At 44.0% G+C, this 21,972-nt stretch overlaps 1 protein-coding gene across 1 annotated transcript in view; it reads right to left on the bottom strand.

The window, feature by feature from the left end:
• The window catches only part of cpne4a (copine IVa), a 101,436-nt gene that overhangs the window by 56,549 nt on the left and 22,915 nt on the right, over positions 1-21,972 (bottom strand). Inside the window, exons 2-3 of the mRNA XM_063486237.1 lie at positions 18,841-19,032; positions 21-200 (exon numbers count right to left, since the gene is read on the bottom strand). Of these exons, the coding sequence (XP_063342307.1) occupies positions 21-200; positions 18,841-19,011 (351 nt within the window). The 5' untranslated portion in view covers positions 19,012-19,032. The remainder of the gene's footprint in view (positions 1-20; positions 201-18,840; positions 19,033-21,972) is intronic.

Below are 21,972 nucleotides of genomic sequence, written 5' to 3'. Positions count from 1 at the left end.
AAGAAGGAACTGTGACTCACCTGTCCCAGCGTGCACTCCACCGATCCCAGGAAGATCGCCTCCTTCAGGCCGTTGTGGCTGCTGTTGATGTCGTACAGCTCGAAGCGCAGGCGCTGCACCTCTTCAAAATAAAAGTCCAGCGTGAAAACCTTTGAGTAGGTAGGGTTGACGCAGCTGCGGATCACCTCCGTCCGATCCACCTGCAGGACACCAAAGGAGGAAATAACGTGAGTTATTGCTCGATGGCTTCACCTGCACGTTTACTGCGAATATTACATGAACATGAGTGGTATGAAAGCTAATCCAAGGTGCGACTTTTCATTCTTTCATTCCTGTCGTGCACAAATATGTGTGATTATTAATTTTCCTCAGTCATGAGGAATCATGATGACCTGCATTACATGGTTTTTTTAGAACACTTGCAGGTGCAGCAGAAGCAGCATCGTGTAGAAGTCTGAAGGACTCCAGCAACCACCAAAGGTGAGCGCGTCTTCACAGCCAAAGAGCCACAGATCAGAAGCATGTTCAGATTCAGACTCTAAATGCTGAGTCCCTCTTTATCTCCCGCGGCGTCTCTGGGAGAACTTTTAGCAAAAACAGCCTGAACTCTGGAGTCATGGTGGCTCAGCATCCAGCCCGTCAGCCTGAGTTTGCCGTCGAAGACGTTTTCTGCTTTCTAAATCAAATTCAAGTTGAAGGTCATAGTTTTGACACATTGGGGGAGTGAGAGTGACTAACCTGGGCTAACAGGGAGCATTTCACCCGGTGCAGTCCCACATCACTGCATCTAGTGACGATTTTGAAGGGCAGGCTTTGTTGGCACAGTCTCAGAATTTCTTCTTTTTCTCAATCTTTGTTTTAAACTTTAACATTATTTTATTACTTAATTATTTTTCTGTGTAAATTACATCAATGAAAACTTTTTTTTTGGTTAAATAGATGTAAACTCAAATGAGGGTTGGTTTTTAGTTTTCTTTTTAATCTTTTCATCTAAAACAGGATAAAGTGAAGCTCACTTCTGTCTGACCTGTGAAAGCATCCTGAACTTTTCCATCAGTAAGTGCTGATGTTATGATGTAGCTGCTAGCTTCTGTTAGCTTCTGTTAGCTTCAGTTAGCTTCTGTTAGCTTCTGTTAGCTTCAGTTAGCTTCTGTTAGCCTGTGTTATGAAAACTGTCTTTAACGTGGATCTCATATTGTTGGACTTGGACATTTAGTGAACAAACATATGATGTGAGAATCAAGCTGTTTAGTTTTTTAGGACGCGTGACATTAGCTGGTATAATGTTAGCTTATCACCAGGTGTTGTTGGTTTGTCGCTGTCAGCTGTGCAGAGACCAGAGGGTCACATGTCTAATCTGCTTGTGACAATATCAGGAAGAAGTGCTTGTTTTCCTCAGAGGCCTGACTTCAGTTCAGGAGACGAGGCTTGAGGTGATGATGGTCCTGAGTCAGGTGACCCAGTGTTGATGTTTAGATTCTTTGATATTCTGTGATTTTGTGCTTTTCTGGTGGTTTAGCTTTTTGTATTTTCTGGCTCTTGAGTTCTTCAGTGTTTTGTGATTTCTAGTTCGTAGGTTTTGTTCCATGTTTAGTGTGTCATGTCTCTAATGTAGGTTTGGTTCTGTCTTCATGTTTGTTCCATGTCCCACACTCAGTCGTGTCTCCATGTCGTAGTTTGTTACTCTTGTCTCTGTGCTCCCTCTGTTCCTTATGTTCTGTCAATTTCAGTGTCAGCCTCTGGTTTCCTGTTTTATTTTGATAGTTCTGTGTGAGTATATTCAGTTTTGGGTCCTCCCCGTCTCGTTGTGTCAGATTAGTCCCAGCTGTGTTTCCCTTGTGTATTTAAGCGTGTTTGTGTTTTCCTCTGTCTGTTGTCGCGTTGTTAACCATCGCACACCCTCATGGCTGCGATTTTCCTCTGTGTTCCCAGTAATTTCCCAGTGTTCTGTTCCTGGTTTGTTTTCTAGTTCCCAGTTCAGTTTGTTGTATTCATCGCTCGAGTTTTTCCAGCGACTGCACCTTTAACGTGACATTTTTACTCATTTTAAGATTATTGGTCCAGTGTGTGACTGACTGTGTGAGTCCACACTTCCCGTGGTGTAAAACGTTCCAGCTGGAGGACGCAGCTCTAAGGATCACAGTGTGAGATCTGCTCCATAAGTCAGAGCAGGAAAGTGAATGTGGCCAGGAAGTGATGAAGTCTTAAATTAGCAGCGAGCTTCTGAGAAGCCAACAGTCAGAGTCATCCTCGTCTCCTCGTTTTAAGGGACAGATGGTGAATCAGCTGAAAAAAAATCCAGCGTGGAGCGTGAGAGGAAACCCGACGTCCTGCGAGTGTCTGAGAACGAGTGTAAGAGCTCCGCTGGCTCCGAAACATCTGAAAGCAGGAAATCATCCCACAGGTTCGCTCAGCAGTTTGATGTGAAAACAAAAGGTCCTGACGATCTGCAGTCTCGGCGTCTCTCATTAGTCAGAAACAGAAGCGTTCAAGCATCCGTCAAGGCTTTTTGTTTCCTCTGTAAAACAAATGAGCAGTTTATGATAAAGAGAAGATGTCAGCACGAAGCTGAAGGTCCCGCTCTGATCATAAATTCAGCTGCTGCACGTTTCACTGCAAAGAGTCTGAACTGTGAGAGAGAGATGAAATCTGAAGACGAGCGTTTCATACCTGCACCTGCAGCACTGTCTAATACATGGAAGCGAATAAATGTTTAATTTTCCACACGTGCCCATGAGCAAGGCTTTGGACGCTGCCAAGCGAGCCACCAAAGCTGCGACAGCAACCCTGAAACGTAAAAGAAGAGCACGAGGACCGCGTTCTGGACTGGACCAGACTGGACTCCAAGCTGAAACCTGGAACAACAGGACCAGAACAGACCTCCCAGAGCTGAGACCGAGCAACACTGGGAGAACATCCGGGTCGAGGAGGCATCCCACAACACGAAGACACTGAAGTAAGCACAGACCACAAGAACCCGTCCTCACTGCAAAACCTGAAACATGCAAATGTGACCCTGGCGTCTGGAGACTCGGTGGTTTGTGTTGTTATTGTCTACATTCTGTGATTTAGTGGGTTCATGTCCTTTAGCCATTGTTTAGTGTTTTTTGGTCTTTAGGTTTTGTTACTGCGCCTCCTTTATGTCCCTTGTGTTACGTCTAGTCGTCGTTGTGTTTCCTGTTTTACTTTGACAGTCTGCGTCCCGTGTCAGTGTATTCGGTTTTGCTTCCTCCCGGTCTCGTCATGTCACAGCTGTGTTCCCTCCGACTTCCTCCGTGCTGCCTCTGCGTTTCCTGGTTTCTCAGTCTTTGCTTCTGGTCTTCGTCCTCAGGTTATGTCTTATGCTTAGTTTTCCCCAGTCTGGGCTTTTGTTAGTTTTCTCACTTCCTCCTGTTTGCAGTGTTTTGCCAGAAATAAAGGCTCACTTTTCGTTATCTTCCACCCTCGTCTCTGTGCCTGCATTTGGGTCCTCATTCTCCTCACGCCATGGCGTCTGCGTCGGCAGACGTGACACAGAACAGCTAACACGGGACAGAACGCGAAGGATGTTCAAACCTTCAAACTGCTCTCCTCCCACACATCATCTCATCCATGAAGCTCATCTGGAAGCTGAGGGGGGGGGCACTTCCTGAGAGACTGCATTTCCTTTTTTTCTTTATTAAATGTAGTCATATTATACAGTACTACTCAGATTACCACATATTACTGTTCTGTCCAGATACGGTCAGTGTGTGAATATGAATGACATTAAAAAGGGAGGATATAAAACCCAACAAAAAGAAACACACACATCATCATCATCATCATCAAACCCATCATCGGTTCCTTTTAGTTCATATTTAATTTCCCAAACCTCAAATGGAACATCCCTGGGCCATCTGAGGGGGACTCAGGACCGTTCCAGTTTACAGAAATAAGATGATGAGCGAGAGAAACGGTGTTATAGATAATTATTGACCAGGTAGCATTTGAAGCTCTCACAGTAATGATGGCAGTCAGAGGATCTGACTAAAAGCCAGAATGCACTGAGCGCTGAGCGTGAGCACAACAGGAGGATTAAAGCTGATTCATGCCAGAGTCCACTTTAGTGTAATGGAGGCGATGCACATCTAGTGTCCAGCATCCATCTGAAAGGGTCTGCTGATGAGGCAACATCTTACTAATGAATCCATAAATCTGGGAAATAATGTCCTTATTATCTGTGTGTGTGTGTGTGTGTAAGTAAATTTCCCTTGTAGTTATTCAAAGGATGCAAATATGCCAAAGAACAAATCCTTGATCAGATGTATCCCACTCCTGTGCCATCCTGCGAGGCCGCGTCCGTTCCAGTAAAATGTTATTAATATAACAGATAAAACTCACAAAGTGATTCACAACAACAAGGCTAAAAATATAAACACCGAGTGTTGAACGAGTTTAGCTGCTTTTTAAAAGAGTCCACGGAGCTGAGGTGCAGTTCCAGAGCCTGGGGTGTCGTCAGGCCCCAAAATGTTTGTTTTCTTAGAAAGCACCAATCAAAGCAGCAATACTGTGTGACATCATTCATGAGTCAAAATCACAGTCATGGATACGCTGGCTTCTGCTGGGATGGTGTTGCTGCAAAGCGCGGTGATAGAAGCGCTCTGCGCTCGCTTCCTGAACCACAAACACGTGTGAAGAGTGCGGAAAACCGAAGCTCGAGCTCTCCTCTGGGCTGCGAGCGGGAGCAGAAACTGACGAATGCAAAGTCCAGCACGCTGTCACCGATGTGCATGCACAGGAAATCATTTTTCAAATCTGAACTTAACTTTTATCTTCTCTTTATAATTTTTACATGCTGCCATTTTTTCGAGCATTTCAAGTTGCTGTACATCAATACAACCGTTACACCCCAGATTTGAATCATATGTATGCATTAAGTCCAGAGGAACTACATAAACTGCAATAAAAGTTAAAATCATTTTTGGTTTTTTGTTCTTTTATTTTACACATATTTGTAGTTACAGAAATGTCAGAGGTAGCTGCCTCCACCAGTGTGTGAATGTGAGAGTGAATGAATAGTGGAACTGTAAAGCGCTTTGAGGGTCTCGAAAAGCGCTATATAAATGCAATCCATAATGATTATTATTATTATTATTATTATCATTATTATTATTATTACTCAAAAGTGTAAATGCAAAAAAGTTGCACAAAGTAGTTTCCAACTACAGGAAATTTATTTTGAGTGTCTTCATAGTTTCATTTTTGAGTGACGTCACTTCCACTTTTGGCAGGTAATGGCGGGCGTGCGCGAGTCCGCACTGATGTTTATTCCAGCGTAGGACGTGCTTTGAACAGCTGATCAGATCAGCAAAGCGTGTTTCTGGTTTTTGTTGTTGTCAGTGCTTTTTACGCAATTTTTGCAAAAAAACATTAGTGGAAGGAAACTGCGACCTGGGACAAGCTGAATGCGTTTTATGTCAACTCCTCTGGTTTCATATGCAAAAAAAATTATTGCGCTAGCTTATGTGGTTGCAATTCTACCGGGATTTAAAAATAGTTATTTGCTTAAAAGGGTTAATGGTATCTTTAATAGGTTCAGCCTCAAAAATAAAGTCAGGAGCAGATTAGAAAAGAAGAAAGGAAAACAGAAAGTACGTGAGCACTGAAGCTCAGCAGATCTGTTCCATCTACCTGTCGTTCCTCTTTCAGCTGCTCAAAGTGAAAATAACATTTTTCCCACTGATCTGAGGTCAAAACTGAGGCAGAGCTCAGAAGTTACACGAATATTAATAAACACACCTGTAGATCCTCACAAAAAACACATCTAACAAATGACTCAATCGTCCAGGTGAAGACAAAAGAATAAAGACTGAAGTAAATCTGTTGAGCCAATCAGAGAGCTGCTTCAGCAGAAACGCCACAGTTACACTTTTTATTCTCATTAATGTGAAGCTGCAAACACGCAAAAGCTTCTGGAGAAAATCGACTAAATCGAGCCAAAGTCAAAAGCAGAGACTTCAGCACCAACTGTGAAAGCAGCGTTTCACTTCTTTGGGTTTCCAGGAGAGAAACTCATGTTTCTGTTGTTTCCACGTGAAACTGAGACCAAGTTTATCACGTCGGCGCTGACTCAGCTCGCCTGCTGAGGATCACACACAGAGCAGGTCAGACTCACAGGAGAGACCACACCGATGAGCAAATTCTGCTTCACATCCGACGACGACGATGATGATGATGATGATGATGACCCCGATTGACCCAGGCGCTGTGTTAGTCGACAGACAGGCTGCAGCAGCCTGAGCAGCTCACCTGTAACAGAGCCTCATCAAAGATGAGCAGAGACCCTGCAGCGCGACGATGAGCCCAAACATCACACCCAGGTCATTATCCTCAGGTACACGGCACGTACGCCTGACACAGTCTGTCACAATCAGGGGGCTGACTGTGTGTAGAGGGAAAGGTGGAGCCAAATGCAGACGAAACAAAACGTGACTTGAACAACCAAAAACGAGCCAAATAACTGCAAACAAAAGGCAAAAGGCAAGACTAACAATAAACTAAACTGGGTGAGCTGAATTAAATAAAAACCTACAACAGGACCTGACATGAGAAAACTTGACACAAACTCTTGGCCTGAAAACAAAGCAGACAATCTGACAATGACACACTGAAAACAGAGGAACACATGAACAGCTGACTGACATGAGCCCAGTGACAGGACAGGGGAAGTGAAACTAAATACACAAGAATCCTTCAAAATAAAACAGGAAACACTGAAACTAGACATGACAACACAAGCTTAGCAGACCTAACACGCGATGAACGATACAAGAACCCAAACACAGAAACCAAGGAAACAATAAATAATGACTGCCTTTAACCTCAACTAAAAGCTAAACAGGAATGACACATGAACTAATCACAAATCTAAAATGAGACGAATACAAAATGTAGTGAGAGCGCTGGGTCAGAGGCTGTGACACATACAGCCTCAGTGTGTCAGCACAGAGCGAGCAGAGCTCCATTAACTTATTTTATTTCCACCATAACATTAAATCAAACTTCTTTTGGCACTCGCTAACATCGTCACCCTGCCCCTAGAGTCTGAACTGTAGGGGGCAGTAAAGAGAGAAGAAAACACGATTTCCCAGAAGAAATTTACCACAAATAACAGACTGAACGCCTCGTGCTTGTTAAAGAAAGCATCAGGAGCAAAACATTTTCCTCTGGTCCTCCAGGTGAGCCTCAGATCGCCTGTTCAACTATCACTTTAAACATCTCAGTGAGAGAGTGTGGCGGTGATGTCATGGTGGGCCTCCCCACGGCTGCAGGTACGACCTGCACCTGCTAACGAAGTCACCAAAACAAACACACCTGTCATTTTCTTTGAGTCGTTTTTCACTTTGACCGACGGCCCCGAGTGAATCTGCCTTAAACGGGCCGGACGGGTTACACAGGCCTCGTGTTTGACAACCCTGATCTAAATGCTTTAAAACTGATGTCCTGCTCCACACACACAGCTTGCAATTATAAGATCCCAGGAATTACATGTGATGCATTTGTGTTTAGATAAGATGGAGAAGTTTTTCACTCCTCCTCAGAGAAATCTTCTTTGCAGCAGCACAAAAACACTCGAAGTCTCTGAAATGCATCTTTCTGCTAATGTGTCTGTAAATAGATCCAAATGAACCCGGGGATTTCCAAAGGCTTCGCTGAACCTTTCTTCCCTGTCGCACTACAAAGAGCGTTCGGAGCTTTGAAACAGGCGGGTCTGTTACAGGAAAACTGGCGTATTACTTTAATGTTGTTCCGTGTTCATATACTTTTCTCACATCTTTTGTCTCCTGTTCACAGCTTCTCTAATGAAGCAGCAGCAAAAAAGCACTATAAGAATAAAATGTGGTCTTAATGCACATTCATATATACGTCTGAGCGTGATGAGAGGATTGTGGGGGTTGTGTGAAAGAGAGGTGTGAAGATTCGTAGTTAAAATTACAATCTGACAAAAACACAGCTGCCATTGTTTTAAATTAGATCTGTAACAAAGACAAAGAATACGAGGCTGAAGGACGCCCTGCACACTTTGTTATTTACATACAAATTGAATTTAAATCTCATCGTGACCATCGGTAATCTACAGAGTCTTTATTCCTGCTGGAGCCGTGATAACATGCGGTACACTATCATCATATCACTAATAACTATCATATTCAACTACAATAGATCCCCACGGGGCACTTTATTGTGGCGATCATGGAAAAGGTTTGATTTTTTTCCATATCCTGATTTTAGTTTCTAGTTGGCTTCTCGTGTCTGTCTTCCTGGTTTCCATTTCCTGTTTTACTTTGACAGTTCCTCTTCCTTGTGTCTTCCTGTCTGACTCCTCCCACTGATTCCCTACCTCTGTGTCATCGTCTTATAAAAGATGGACATGGTTTCCGAACCAAACACAAGGGTCGCTTAAACCTGCAGTATTTTTAGTGCCTGCAGGGGGCGACACCTGTGGTTATTATATTGTCTATGTTCCTGTTCTGTCTGCGCATAATGAGAACTTCAAATTGTTCCCTTTTGTGCCTAATTGTGCATTCAGTCCTGTCTGTATACACTCATAGCCACATCATTAGGTACACCCTTGAGTATCAGGCTCGACCCGCTTTTGTCTTCAGAGCTGCTTTAAATCTTCGTGACAAAGATTCAGCGAGGTGCTGAAAACATTCCTCACAGATTTTGGTCATATTGGCATGACATCATCACACAGCTTCTGATCACTTCCTGTAAACTCCAGAGATGGTTATGTGGGAAAATCCAGCAGATCGGCACATTCTGAAACAACAACCACGTTCAAAATCTCTAAAATCTAATTTCTTTCTAATTAATCTGCATTGAAAGCAGTTCAGAGGCGCAGAGATGGACCTGAGAGAGATCAGCCAAACATTATCATCACAACTGAAGTCTCAACGGATGATGAGAGCTTCAAATTGAAATGCAAAAGGAAAGTGATTTGCATCTAAACCCGAAGCTCACACAGCTTCTGTTTAAGTTTGCATTTTTATTTTCAGCCAAACGATCAGAAAACTGAGAAGTGGAAAGAAAGCCGGGAAACACGTGCTGTGATTCTAGATGTGAAGCGCACAAACTTCCTGTCATCTATCTCAGGAAACACACAATCCCTCAAAGTCTGATCTAATCTGCATCTGAAGAACAAGAAGCATCGTCTTTCTCCACATCTCAGCTCTGCCGAGACAAAGAGAGCAAATCGTTCTTCTGTGGCACCATCCCACCTCCTCTTTAACCTCCCGTCACGTTCAGCAGAAAGACGCGAACCTGAACAGAAAGCCAAACATTCAGAAATGAAGCGAAGATGAAAGTGGGACGAGAGGAAGAATAAGAGCGAGCGTGGAGAGAGAACAGAGGGGAGGAAGAGGAGGAGTGTGTGTCTGTGCAGACACCGAGCGACATTTCATCTGGATTTCCAGACGGCTAAAAATATAAACACAAAGTGGGACGACAGAAACCAGAAACCAGGTCTGAGCGAGTCTTACAGCAGGCTTCATCAGAGCCCTGCACACATAAACAGCCCCTCTTTGGTCTTTAGTGTCAACGCTGTTAAAATGAATCTTCCTCTGTGATCATTTGATTTTCCATCCTTTGTGTGTTTGTGGTTTTTAAGAAATTTGTCCTCGCTGTTCTCCAGAGTCAGCAGAAAAATGGGCCCCAGCTGCAGGTCGACACGACACGGGAGCGTTTGTAAAACGGATGTACGACTTTTTGGAGCAAAGAGGTTACACTCACTTTACGTTATTTCACTCCTTTGATTGAAGTTGGACAGGTCAGTAAAAACCAGCTTCTCCTCTTTCTTTCAGAGTTTTATCTACACACTCAGCAACACTGGATGATAGCTGACAGACTGGACCTCACAGCAGCCATGTTCGTGGTCAGATAGCTGCATTAGAAATGACGCAAACGGTCCAGTTCAGGGAATAAGCTGATTAGTTAACACACAGTTAGCGACTGCATCCACCTGTCAGTCAAAGAGGCCACGCCCCTAATAATGCAAACTTTAAACAGGTGAGTGTATAAACATCCTCTCCCCCGTACAGATGTTATAAAGGGGGAATGAGAGCAGTTTGTATATCAGGCGGTAAACATGTTTATTTCTGCTGCAAAGTAACATGGGAGTCTATGAGGACTGACTCACTGCTGCCTCTGCTGGACATCAGAGGAACTACACTATGCTTCATTTTACTGCCCCAGAGGCCGATTCTCACTCATAACCTGTGACTAGCTATAAAAAATGTGGTTAGGTTGTTATTCCATTTGATGTTCAACTCAGCTTCAATTCTACAGTCACCTCAACAGTGCTTCATACAGTAACGACTAAAGCCTAAAGTAAAGACTTTACAATAATACAGAGAAACACAAACAGATGACGCCTATGAGCAAGCACTTTGGCGACAGTGGGAAGGAAAAACTCCCTTTTAACAGGAAGAAACCTCCAGCAGAACCAGGCTCAGGGAGGGGCGGGGCCATCTGCTGTGATTGGTTGGGGTGAGAGAAGGAAGACAGGATAAAGACATGCTGTGGAAGAGAGACAGAGATTAATAACAACTAATGATCACATGCAGAGAGGTCTATAAACACCCAGTGCATCATGGGAATCCCCGGCAGCCTACACCTATTGCAGCATAACTAAGGGAGGATTCAGGGTCACCTGGTCCAGCCCTAACTATATGCTTTAGCAAAAAGGAAAGTTTGAAGCCTAATCTTGAAAGTAGAGATAGTGTCTGTCTCCTGAATCCAAACTGGAAGCTGGTTCCACAGAAGAGAGGCCTGAAAACTGAAGGCTCTGCCTCCCATTCTACTTTTAAATACTCTAGGAACAACAAGTAAGCCTGCAGTGTGAGAGCGAAGTGCTCTAATAGGGTGATATGGTACTACAAGGTCATTCAGATAAGATGGGGCCTGATTATTTAAGACCTTGTATGTGAGGAGCAGGATTTCCACACTAATAAATGTTAAACTGAGCTCCAGTGCAATTTATATTTCCGAGCCTGTAATGATTTCTATTCTAACATGTCTGTTTTGCGCTTTGAGCTCGATTGGCCTCTCTTTGCAGGCACTCGGTGTCTCGCTGTGTTTGTATCTGTTTTTGTAGTTTCTGTGTCTCTGCTCTGATTCTGTGTCTTTGCAGCTGTTTTGTTGTGTTATCGTCTTAAAGCTTCACTCTTCCATCCCTGAAGGTTTCAGTGACAGAGAGCGACGAGCAGAAAATGTCACAGCTGACATCTCAGCTGTCTGAGCCAACACTCTCAAACTTACTCTGCGTCTGTCAGAGAGGACAGAAACTGCTGCAGTCGCACCTGTTTGCATCATGTTACACATCCAGCACGTAACACACAAACACTGCCCGGCTGTAGACTCATGAATAAAATGTGTGTCCTGACAAACGGCTGCTTTAAAGACACGAGTTTTGAAGGAAATCTGCTCACTGGCTTCTGTCAGTGTCCAAACTGAAGCCCGACAGCTGACTAAACACAGCTCAGGCAGCTTCAGATGAAATTAGATTAGATTTAACTGAAGGGAGAGTTCAATTAAAAACATGAGGGAGAGAGAAAGAAGCCAGAGGGAGGAGAGAGGGGCGTCCACAGCACTAAAGATAGTCCCCGGGCCAATAAAACATTTATAACCACAGCCTCAGTGCAAACATTATCTATAATAAAACCACCATTAGACTTTGATGACTTACTGGCATCGCTGGGCCCTGAACAAGCATTAAGAGCTGCAGCAGAGCCGAGCTCACCCAGATCATAATCCCCGCTGACACCCAGAGACTCAAACCCCACAGCAGCGAGAACAACACCGGTCCACTCGCAGCAGGGCTCCTGCACAGATGCCAGCATAGAGGCGAGGCAGGCGGCGGTGCGCCGATCTCCTCCATCCTTCTGTATGTTGGATCATTCCTCCCTCGGTGGGAGATGACGCACTATCAGGATGTTTGTTTGTTTGTTTCTCAGAGTTAAGTGACAAAACAGAAGTGCCGTACCCTGCAGCAGCGAGTCCGTCCCACAGTCCCCATGGTTCAACCTTACAGCAGGAATAAACGTACCTGCTCTGGTCCCTATAGATCATTTACTCCTTCACAGCAGCTGTATAAACTGGACTGTTGGAGTATTTTAATTAAGCGACGCTGTGGTGGGTCCCAGAGGAGGTGTTTCCTGTCATGCAGCTGAATCAGACCGTGTGGATGGATACTCAGCATCCTCACACCAAACACAGAAGCGACATTAAAGCGGTTTATAACTCAGCTTTAATATTTTACTTTTATTTGATGTTCTTACATAATCCAAAAGCTTTTGGAGAACTCCCATTTGCTGTGAAAACATCCCTGCACGATTTCCATTTAGTGGCTTTTTAAAGTAAAACGTGGGTTTAAGACAAATCACAACCCAAAAACTAGAAGAAATGAGTTTTATAGTGACCATGCAAGTTTGAACCCAAACTAGCCGACTACATCAGTCTTTTGTAGTGGACCTATGTTAGGAACGATGAGACGCTCAGACGGATCATGTGTCATACAGGCAAAAGCTTCCTCAGGGAGGCGCTGCAGAGCTGGAAGGCAAACACAGCGTGACGTGAACTGGAGCCGTCCTCCAGAGTCACAAGTGGGTCATTTCAGAGGGAATTCAGCTCCACGAGAAGCTCTGAGATTTCCTCAGAACAAACCTGTCTGTGCATCCAGCAGGTAGTTCAGCACATATTTAAAGGCAGGATTCAGGGAAATGTAAATAATTAAAGGCTAAAATGTAATTTAGTGTCCAAACAGAGCAGCGGTGGGAGTGAGATGGGTCTGGCTCTAATAAAGGACTGAACTCTTTCTCTCATGCAGGCTCTCAGATAGGACGGCATGGAGGTGCTCGTGGTGACCCGATTTAAAAAGAAGGACAGGCAGAAGTTCTTTCAAATCTAGCCATAGTATTTAAATGAGGGAAGGAGAAGGCACTGGAAAAATACAGGAGGTCATTTCAGCTGTAATTATGACTGAGGGGGGTGAAAATGACCCACATAAACTCCAGACTGCATTAAAATCACAGCAGGGCAGGTTATATTAACACCAGCTCCCCGAGGGAAATAAACCCTGTCTCAGTGGAGCCAAAATTAGCTCTCGTTCCAGCCGCAGGTTGATAAGAATGCGATTAAAATGTGCAGGATAACCAAAACAGGGCGCTGAAAGAGGCTAAAAAGCAGCGGCGTTCACAGAGGAGAGTTTCCCCGGAGCGCCGCTCGTTTCCCAGAGAAAGCAGAAGAGGAAAATCTGTTTGAAGTGACAATAACGCACAGCTGCTAATGAGGAGGCTGATTGGGTTTTAATGGCGGTGCCCTCGCCCCTTAATCACTCCATCAGCAGCAATCACTCGCTTTGTCTTCCCACTGATGAGCTGACACACTATTAGCACTGATATCAACTGTTTTCTTGTTTACTCATCAGGCCGGCAGGGGCTTTCAAATAAAGACAATCATTAAACAATTTAGTCCAAATTTACATAAAAAAGAGATTTGAAAAGGAGATCATCTCATTATGACGCTGCAGGAGAGGACGACACAGGAAAGGCTCCAGCTGGGAGCAAGAAGCGGCCGAAACCTGAGGGATTCCCTTCATGTCAGACACCAGCACTGTGGTCCTCTTACCGAACCCAGCTTCAGCAAAACTCACCGGGCTGTGAGCACTCGTGCCTTCACGTCACAGCCGTGCACGGCGCACCGGCAGGATGAGCGAAGGCCTCCCTGGCTGCACACGTCATGATCGGGCACGCTCTCAGTCACGTGCCGGCCGCTTGCCTCTCTCTCAGTGCCGTGCACACTGCACCCACCGAACACTGGACGTGGGATAGACTCACATCATGTCTGTAGCGGGTCCATGACCAATGCTGGACATCTATACGACGTCCAGACAACCATGACCCAGCTGTGACGTCAAGTTGACGTTCAACATTTGAACTTTGGGTCATTGTTTATTGGACGCCTGTGACAGGTGCAGCAAATGATTAACAAACGTAATGTTTTGTATTTACAAACATCAGCGTTGTTGTTATCAACATGATACATATGAAGATTATTTATAAAGAAGCGTCAGACTGTTGATCTGTTCAGTGCATGTGTTTCCCGTGTTTCTCTAACTGGTTTATTTATTTTAATTAATCAACTTATTTTTTGTAACCATGTTAAAACTGTTGTTTATTAAAATGTGTTGAAATATTAAAAACATTAAAGTAATAATGGTTAAAGGAAAAAAATTGGAATTCCTTTTAAAGGAAGTACAATAAGTTTAATAAGTGTAAAAAAACCATTGGCATTATATATGGTTCATTTTTACAAGTGTCCTGTTTTATTGTGAAGAGCTTCATGAGAGGAAGTGACTGTTTTGTGATCGGCAGCAGCACATGTTGGAACTTCCTGTAAAGCTCGGGACATTTCTGCTCCACGTCCATGGAGCAGACGCTCCATCTTAGAGACGTCCGCTGATCACGCTGCACTCCTTCACACATCACATCACAGTTATGACCTGTCCCATGTCAGAAGGTGGCGGAGCGTTCCAGATCATTTTCCAATAACATTATTTGATTGTGTCAGATGACAACTGGAGTCGCATACAAATGTGTAAACAAAGCTACAGAAAAATGAACCGGTGGCCTCCAGAGAAGACGTCCTCCACCCCTGGAAACATGGCACAACAGAAGCAGCATAAAAACGGCGTCTATAATGAGTTTGACGTTGAAAAGACATCCACAACGACCACATGTGGACTATAAATAGCCCGAACATGGAGGCCATGCAGACGTTAACACTAGACGTTCAGTAAACGTCGAAAAATAAAAGACGTTGTCCTTCAGCGGACCAAAACTGTACGTCCAAAAACTTAGAAAAGACGTCACTCCGGCGTCACTTTGTGAGCAGCTGTTTATCTGCTCAGCCTCAAACGAGTCCCCGATGTGATGAAAACACGAGCTGCAGCTGAGACTCGGTCAGAGAGCAGGACAGTAGAAGAGTTATAAACCTGCACACTCGCTCCAGCTTCAGTCGAGTGCTCTGATTCCTTCTGCTGGATCAGTTGGAGCTCACGCTGGACTCCACTCTCTCTAATAAACTCCAACAACATCTGCCCCCCGGGTAGAAACAATGACATGGTCAGTGTCCCCAAGACAACAACTGATGATGAGCCTCCCTCAGCTGGTTTCTTTTATACAATCACTTTATCCTTTAGTCAAAGATCAGCTGATTCTGAGGGGGTCAGGTGGGATGTCTCCTCAGCCTGATCTGTGGTCTTTGTGAGCGTGCTCAGTGAGACCGATCCAAGGTTTCTGACACTCCATAAATGACAGAAACATCATTTGGAGTGCTGTTTCATTTCTCTTCTAAGTGCAGTGTCGACAGACGAGGCTGGAACGGCTGTTCTTAGTAAGAGTGGAAGCGACCGTGCAGCTGCTCTTACTCGCCTCTCGCTGCTCTTTAACCATTGCAGAGGTCATTAAACGTGTACTGCCTGTGCACATCAACTGTGTAAAACCTTCCTGCATTAATAAGATATGAACGAAGCACAGCAGCGGCTCATTTTTGTTTTTACTGTCCCACTGTGTTTGGACCCGACGCCTCATCCGAGCCTCCCGAAAAACAGAATCCACCAGAGAATTCTATCACTTTTCTCCTTCATCATCTGTCGTGTCAATAAGGAAGCTGAGCGGCATCCAAAAATGCTCCTCCAGATGGCTGATAACAGAGAGGAGAAGAAGAAGAGAGCCGCCGCGGAGGGAGAGGACTGTTTTCACTCTTATTATAGCCGTCACTGCAGTAAACAGATAACAGCCGTCTGTCACAGGAACACCTGAGTCCAGCTCCAAAGCACCACCTGATTACACACCTGAGAAACACGTATTTAGGAGTTCTGGTCCAGATCTCACACACACACGCGCGCGCGCGCACACACACACACACACACAGTTTGAAGGTGGCTCTACATTCAAATGAGGGGAAAATCAGTTTTTATCCACTCCATAACCACTCAGGAGGAAACTGTCGGGGTCTGCACTTGAATTCGAGAGATAAAGTCATGGTTTTTGACATTACAGGAAGTGATGTCACGTGTCTGGCAGCCATCATTTGGGGAAAACTGTATATTCTGACTGGTTGGAGAAAACGTACCTGTTATACGTGCGGATGCCCGTAGATTTCATGGAACGCACCGACTTAAAGCCTCTGCAGACACTCTGTCCACCATGACACGGGCAACACAAACAGGAAACAGGACACAGTTCACCTTCAAAGTAAAAGTTGGGCCTCAGCTCTTCAACCAACATATTTGACTTTTATTTTACTTCCCCTTGAGCCAGCGATCGCCAGCAACCACTTGCCAACCAATCACATCTTCCCCTCATGACCGGTGGTTATATCCCAGTCAGTGTGTCAGAACGTGTCCATGATGTTTACGAAACCTCCATAAAAGTCATGGACCATGATGCCACACACTGATACAGGAAGCGCCATCTTGCTGTGTGAGCTTGGTCATGCTGATTTTTTGGAACCAGCAGTGGCCACATGTGCACTAAAAGGTGGAGTATTCAATTATTGACAACCTGTTATAACTGCAGTAATAACTGTAGTAGCAGCATGTTCAGGAAGTCTGAGTCTAGCATTGGTGAGCACTGATGAGCATCCATCTGTGTCTGTGTGATACAGTCTGTGTTTAAAAGTCCAGACCGAAGGATAACGTAACAGTGGTACAGCTCAGCACTCCACCCACTCCACACAAATATGGTAAGTTAAAGCATACTGCAGTTATTGTATTCAGCTCCCCAAACTTTACAATCGCCCTCACCGAGGTTCAGCATCCGTCCTCCACATACGTCCAACCTGTGGTTGAGTCTTTTCATGGATAGCTCCTTGATTTTTAGGTCAGTGATGCTGTGAAGGACAGCTTGCTGCTAAATTACTGTAAAGTCACTTTTCGTCATGTAAAACTCCCCGCTTATTTGCTTGTTTGAGTGTCTAATTCCTCTCTGTCGACTGCAGATGGTTCAATACGAAGAACAGACAACACATCAGTCCTGCACGAGCCTTTGAAAATAGATCGATTTCAAAACGCTGTCATTTGTTCTTAAGTCTCTATTTTGAGGTCGGCGTCCCAACAGCTTCTCTCACTTCTGTCTTTTCTCCTAAAAGCCAAAGGGCACCGGTCCTTCGCTGTTATTACTCTCAGATCACCAACAGAGCATTTTAAAGACCTGCCTCAGGTCTGAGGTGGCTCGCTTCACTCCAGATGTTTTTAACTGTTTATTTTTTTTTTTATTTTGGTTTAATTTTGTTGTGTGGTTATTCTTATTTTTAATGTTCTTATTGCTGTGTTTCACATTTTTTTAATTCTTGTTTTATGGTAATTCTGTGTACTCAAACTGGATTCTCTGAGCGCTGGAAAGCAAATGAGCGTGCCCAGAGAGCACGTTGGTCCGACCTCTGCTGTTTGAAGATGTGCTGAATGATCAGACTTGACTTAAAAAGAAGCGAGTAGAAAGCACAGAAGAAGACAACAAAGAGGCTGCTGAGTTTCTCATACGCGGCTCTTTACTTGACTCTCGTTCCTCGCGGCTCGCTTTGTTTATTTCTCAGCTGCTGCTCGTTCACCTCTCAGCACTTTTCAGACCGTTAAAGACTCCTACAGGACGCACTCAGCGAGGCTTCAGGCTTTGAGCTCAGCACAGCCTGAAGGCGCAGAAACAAAAGGTGGTCTAACCTGACGGAGCTTCGTTCCTGCTGCAGGCACTCGGAGCCGAGCAGCCGGACCGATGTGCCTTTAATCAGCAGCGCTGACATTAATGTGACGGGAAGATGATAATGTTCGAGGACAAAATCCACACAGATGCTAATATCCATTCATCTCTGCTGGACACAAACCAGCCACAGCAATGACGAGCAGAACAAAAGAGGGAAAATGTCCTCGTGTTCCTGCACACAGCTTCTTTATCTCGGAGTCATTTTTACTATTCCTGCTTCCTACTAATGACCCTCAGGTGTTAAATATCCTCACTCCCAATCATAACAAGCAGAAAGCCTGCGAGCTCACTTAGGTCTGAGAGTCTGCCCACCGAACAGGACCCAAACATCCTCGTGGCTTTCTAAATCTCTTTTTATTATAAACTTTATCAGACAGCATATATAACATGAACACAATGTTTTTATTTGATGTTTCTTTTTATGATTTTTTTCAGTCTCCCGACAAAAAATGAGCTAAAACTTTGCATTTGGAGAAAACTTTAGAGCAACTATTTACATTTTCATAATTTATTTATTTTTTCCACACATAATTGCTTATTATTATTTAAAAATGCATGATTTTTTTATGTTTAGGCACTAAAATGAACTTTTAAAATAAACTAGAGGGTCAGGTTTGAATAGAGATCGTGGTTTACGACGATTACCGATCTTTTAATGCTCTGGGTTCTTGGTTGCTATGGTAACACATCCCCCTCTTTATGTGGACAGAAGCGGCGGACGTGAGCTTTACTTCCTAACGTCACAGAAACTGTGACAGCCTGTGAACATGAACAAATGGACGACCTGTTCCTCACTACTTCACTGTGAGACCGGCTGCTAGGCAACAACCAAACCTTCACCTTAACCCTGAAGCCAAACTCGAAACCTCCATCGTCCTCTAACCTCAGCCGAGAAACTGGCTGATGTGTGAAGAGATTTTTGAGACGCAGTATCTCAAACTCAAACAAACCCCCAAACTAATGCAAAAAAAATCTGAAGCTTTAGCAAACAGGTACAAAACAACAGCACAACGCACCATTAAAACCATTACAAACCACTGTGGTTGTCATGGTCACCTACCTCCATCCACTGTCCATGGGACTGCATGTTGAGCACAATGCAGGGGTCGGGTTTGGACAGAGCGTCCCGGTCTGAGATCCCTTTACAGGTGAGTCTGAGCTCCACTTTGGTGAGACAGGGACTGCTGAACAAGCCCAGAGAGTTGGCTGCGGACTCGTAGATGTCACTCATGGTGGAGGCGGGACAGGAAGTCTGAAGGAGAAGCAGAAAAGTTCCAGAAAAGGCAGCATTAAGCACCTTTAGGTAGTTTAGAGTCCCCGCGTACATTTCGCTGTCAGCCTCAAAGGCACATCTGAACCGTCACCATCGGGCCATTTCTCACTGCAGGAACGATTCATGTACTGACCAGCCCGGAATCAGACCTGACCGCTGTCAGGCTCACAAACAGGGCAGAAACTTCTCAAAACTACTTACAACAAGCACCACTGTTACAATATCAGTGAAGAGCATGATGAGATTCAACAAAATGCCAGCCCACGAGTCCTCCCGATCCTGCAGTGGAAACAGGAAGACAGAAAGAGCGAATCACAAGGCCAATCCTTGCACCTGCCCCGATTTCCTGCAGCAAACAGGTGCTCAGCATCAATGAGCCTCTGAAGGGCAGTAAGCTACCACGGAAATGATTCATGCAGCTTTTGTATTGTGAATTCGTACACCATCGCCACTGCAGGCTCATTAAATTCTGTTTTTCCACAAACATTTGCTTCCAGCTGTTTAAAAATGGTCACCATTGGATTGTGCTGATTGGACCAAACCGATGCGAGGAATTGTAACGCAGATTCTTTCAAGCATCCGGCTTGTAATCCTGCAGTAACCCCGCTTAGCGAGTAGGGGATATTTCAGCTTTTGCAACAGTACAAATTAGAGATGGCACGATACCACTTTTTTATGTCCGATACCGATACCGATATCATAAATTTGAATATCTGCCGATACCGATATGAATCCGATATAGTGTGTTTTTTAATCAATAAAACTGTTTTTTTAATATCTTGCTGCATTTTGTATAAGTTCATACTCAAGTTTAAATAAACAACAACACTAAAGCTATTCTGTTATACCTGTATGTAAAAAATACATTGCGCCCAAAATATTTCATAGTTCAGCAATACTGATCAATCTAATAAACTTAAACCTACTCCATCCTTCCTATTCTGGTATTTTAAAGAGTACTTAGCAGAAATATTAAGCAACCTAACAAATAGGGTTGCAAACTCCCAGCAAAAAAAAAAAAATAGGGAGCCACCCCCCACCCTCCACCTCATGATGCTTAATCGATGTAATCAACTTTAATTTGATGCTGGGTAAAAAAAAATGCACAGAAATAAATTATTTTTCAAGAATAATTAAATAGATTCAACATCTTTCTTCAACAGAACTGCAGACTGCACAGATGGTACTTTCCCAAAGGAAAAAGTACTATAGCTTACTAGGGTATATTAGACTTAACAGTTACTATATACAGTAATGGACTTCTATACATTTTACATCAGATTAAAACTTTGGGTGTAAGATTCAGATAATTATTTATTAAAAGCTAGACATTTTAAATGAGAATAAGAAAGAAAAGTATGTCTTTGTGCCCCCTTTTCCCTGTTAATGCCCTATCGGCCCCCCTGGCTAAACTTTGCTAGATCCGCCCCTGCACAGTTACGTCAGCTACGTAGAAAAGGATCCTGGTGTAGAAAGTAATATTAAATAAATTCTAACAACAGCTTATCAAGCTTAAACGTGCTGCTGTTGTTCAGCCGCTGGTTTCCTCTTTCTGGTGCAAAGTGGGCCAAAAACAAAGAAGAGATACGGACTCCCGACAGAAAAGCCGATCAGCTGATCATTAAGCAGTTTCCCGATTGAAGTAGCAGCAAGCGAGGGAGAGAGAAGAGGCAGTCGCTCCATATATCGGTTGTTAAGCTTAACGTAGGTACGCTTTACAAACATTCAGAGATGAACTTACACACTTGCTTTACTTCTCTCTGGGATAACTTCCTCGGAGATGAAATGCTGGATTGCTAGCGAGGCTACAAATACACACAGCCGCTCTATCACGTGAGCACACTGCTTCGACGTGCTACGGTTATGAGCCGAGTTACGCCGTGTTGCAAGTTTTGTGAGGTGTTTTTTGATATTTAATGGATCGGATTACATTTTTTATTTCTCGCCGATATCCGATCCAGTAATTTAGGTCAGTATCGGACCGATACCGATACTTAATATCGGATCGGTCCATCTCTAGTACAAATACACATCGCTGCAGAGGAACGACCAAAGTAAAAAGACCCTCTTGAACCTGGAGTCTAGACAGAACCATCTCCAATGGAAGAACCATGGAACCTGATTAAACACAGGAGAGTTATGTTTTTCATTCAGATTAGTTTATGCAATTATATTTGGTCTTAAAATATTTGTTCTTGTTTTTATTTTTTCCCCGGTGGGCAGCGACACACCGACCAGCTGACCACCATAAAACAACAAAAATAGAAGAACGTGCCAATAACTGCAAAACACTGCGACGGCCATCATGAAGTCCTACAGTGACTCACTTAAAAGAAAAGAAGTGTTTGAGGAGCCGATAATGAAAAATGAAAGAGAGGAGGACAGATGGAGGACAGGGAGTGAATCAGGAAGTGGAGATGAGTAGTAAGGAGGGAGGCATTTAAACCACTCCAGAAGAAGAAGCCTCGGTGAAAGGTTACAAACATGACGGCTCAGGTGGAATAAAACATTAGAGGACCTGCGATTGTGCCTTGTGTGACACCACCCAGAAAAAGCACAACCTTTCAGAGACTCCAGCCCACGAGTAAAGCTGCAGGATTAACAGAAAGAAGCAAAAATATTTTGTTGGGTTCTTTTAAATTAGCTGTGAACGGTTTTTGTGAACTTGTGTAAATTGGGGGATGAACTGTGAGGACTTTGTGTTGTAGGTGGAGGTGAGATGGATGTTTTCTCAATAACGTCAGAACAGCTGACTTCTGATCATCTAGTGGACGTCAGAGGAACTGCAGCCACTGAGGCTCTGAGCCGCGGCAGCAACACGTAACAATAATTATTCCAGGTCTTTATGACAGACAGGAGAACTTTATAATAACTCTACAAGACATTTCTCAGCCTCAGAGTGATTTCATTTCATCACTG

This window comes from Pelmatolapia mariae, linkage group LG10_11 (genome assembly GCF_036321145.2).
Source record: "Pelmatolapia mariae isolate MD_Pm_ZW linkage group LG10_11, Pm_UMD_F_2, whole genome shotgun sequence".
NCBI lineage: Eukaryota > Metazoa > Chordata > Actinopteri > Cichliformes > Cichlidae > Pelmatolapia > Pelmatolapia mariae.
Note: the sequence above shows the minus strand (reverse complement) of the source record. Positions and strands in the feature narration are given on the sequence as shown.